Here is a 2,042-nt window from a genome sequence, read left to right on the forward strand (position 1 = left end):
TCTTCATCCTCAAATGGGTACACCTCATGCTAAATTCACAAACTATTCCTTTGATCTCTTGGAGTTTATGAATCTAATGATGTCACTGGGAGACAGAGTACAGCAAAGAAAAGCTGCTTATTTCTCTCAGAGAATTTTTACAACTTAAATAACAATTTTAATAATAGCAGTTTAGCAAATAGCTAAGCATTTTATGTGCACATTGGCAAATATAAATATTATCACTGCAATAAGTTAATAAGCAGCAAAAGGCTTGTTCTTGATAAACCTGTCCAGTATTGCATTACAGAAATGAAAAGGATCAGTCCTTGTGCTATTCTTTAACTATCATCATCTCTCTATCAGTTATTATTATTACCTCCTTCTCTCATTATTATTTTAAATAATAAAAAATAATATTTTTGTATAAATTAATTAAAACTATATACCCGGTAAAAATATATTAAGATAACTTTATTGTTATGGATGCTCATTGAGTGCCTCCAGATATGTTATACTGCTAGTTTATAGGTTATACTTTATTCTAATGTTGTTAGCAACCTCCCTCTCTCCCACTGCATCTAGTGCTGCTACTAATGATATCCAGTTTGATCCACCTCCTCTTGTCTCTCTTACTCCATCCTCTCTCTTTAGCCAGGAAGATAGACACTCCATTAGACAATCCTGTACTTGTCCTCTGCAGTTTACTTCAATTGCACTCAAAGTTGGTTGGTATAATCCTAAGTACAGGCCTAACTGTTTCCAGTTTTTAGCATAATCAAACTGTTGATTTGATGTTAATTCTTGAAGGACTGTAGCAAGATCTGTATTACCTGCATGATAATAATAACACTATATACTCTCTTAGTTTTACCAAGCAGTTTATCAGTGAGTGTTTCTTGTACTTCATCATTGATCTTAAGTACATCAATATCTATACATTATATTAAATACCAATAATACTTGATACATACACATAATGTTTGTATAGTTCAATGTACAATAATTATAATAATGTTTGTTAATGGATGATGTGTACATATCTTACCAGACTGTCCTTTCTCTATTGAAGTACTTCCATGTTCCTGAGATTCATTCAAAGTGTTGGTTGTTGTTCCTTTATCTTTATTATTATTACACTTTACTCCTCCATCTCCCTACACACACAATATAGTAAAATAATGATGATGAGGAGTGTTTCTGATGTTAAATTACCTTAATACCACGTTCCAAATTTGACGTTAGTAATGTTAGCTTTTGAAGAATAATATCTAAATTAACAATAAGTACATAAATAATGTAAAACTAGTGACAGTGAATGATCACATCTTCTTGTTGATCATCATTGGACTCACTGATCTGTGTGGGTGAGTAATTAGTAGTTGATTTGACCTTTTGAATTAATAGTGCTATATTATACATAAAGAATAATATGCATGTCATATAGTATAATCTGCCTGCCACTTACTAGTTTCATCATCATCAACATCATCGACATTATCCTCTTTTAGGTCTAGGAGTCTAGGTGAAGTCTAGATTATAGAGATAGAATAAAAATAATGTCATTTTTTATTATTTTATACCTCTAATTGGAGCTGTTTTTCTTGTGGCATATGTTTTGTCTTTTCTTTAAACCACAGTGACTCATTATTAGTTAGGGAGCGAGGGCGTCTTTTCTTTTTGCAGTAAACAGGATCAGAGCACGTCTGCTTCTCAGCATCAATGTCTTGAATGTAATGGACTTCCTTTAAACGTCTGCATTGACACACGTATTGTATTCTTCTTGATGATCGACCAGTATGGTGACCATAGTAAAGAATCAGAGTTTCTTCTACTTTTTGGCAACAATCATCTAATAACTTCAATATTTGCTGACAAACTGTCCTAAAAGGAACAGGATGACTACTTTCAGGAACATATCTCAACACATCAACTTGAATAGCATCATTAATATCAGTGAGAACAAAATCATCAGAAGGACGACCATAAGAGAAGCAGACACGATTACGATAGATACTTCTTCTCTCAACTTTGGAATGAAGATTGATGGTAATGGCTAATCG

General features: G+C 32.7%; 1 protein-coding gene across 1 annotated transcript in view; it reads right to left on the bottom strand.

Annotated features, from left to right (window-relative positions):
* Window positions 1-521: 521 nt before the first annotated feature.
* The window catches only part of LOC109587952 (uncharacterized), a 3,795-nt gene continuing 2,274 nt past the window's right edge, over window positions 522-2,042 (bottom strand). Inside the window, exons 3-8 of the mRNA XM_020004159.1 lie at window positions 1,563-2,035; window positions 1,448-1,511; window positions 1,335-1,388; window positions 1,195-1,250; window positions 1,028-1,136; window positions 522-913 (exon numbers count right to left, since the gene is read on the bottom strand). Coding sequence (XP_019859718.1) covers window positions 777-913; window positions 1,028-1,136; window positions 1,195-1,250; window positions 1,335-1,388; window positions 1,448-1,511; window positions 1,563-2,035 — 893 coding nt within the window. The 3' untranslated portion in view covers window positions 522-776. The remainder of the gene's footprint in view (window positions 914-1,027; window positions 1,137-1,194; window positions 1,251-1,334; window positions 1,389-1,447; window positions 1,512-1,562; window positions 2,036-2,042) is intronic.

This window comes from Amphimedon queenslandica, unplaced genomic scaffold (assembly GCF_000090795.2).
Source record: "Amphimedon queenslandica unplaced genomic scaffold, v1.1 AMPQUscaffold_12366, whole genome shotgun sequence".
Lineage (NCBI taxonomy): Eukaryota > Metazoa > Porifera > Demospongiae > Haplosclerida > Niphatidae > Amphimedon > Amphimedon queenslandica.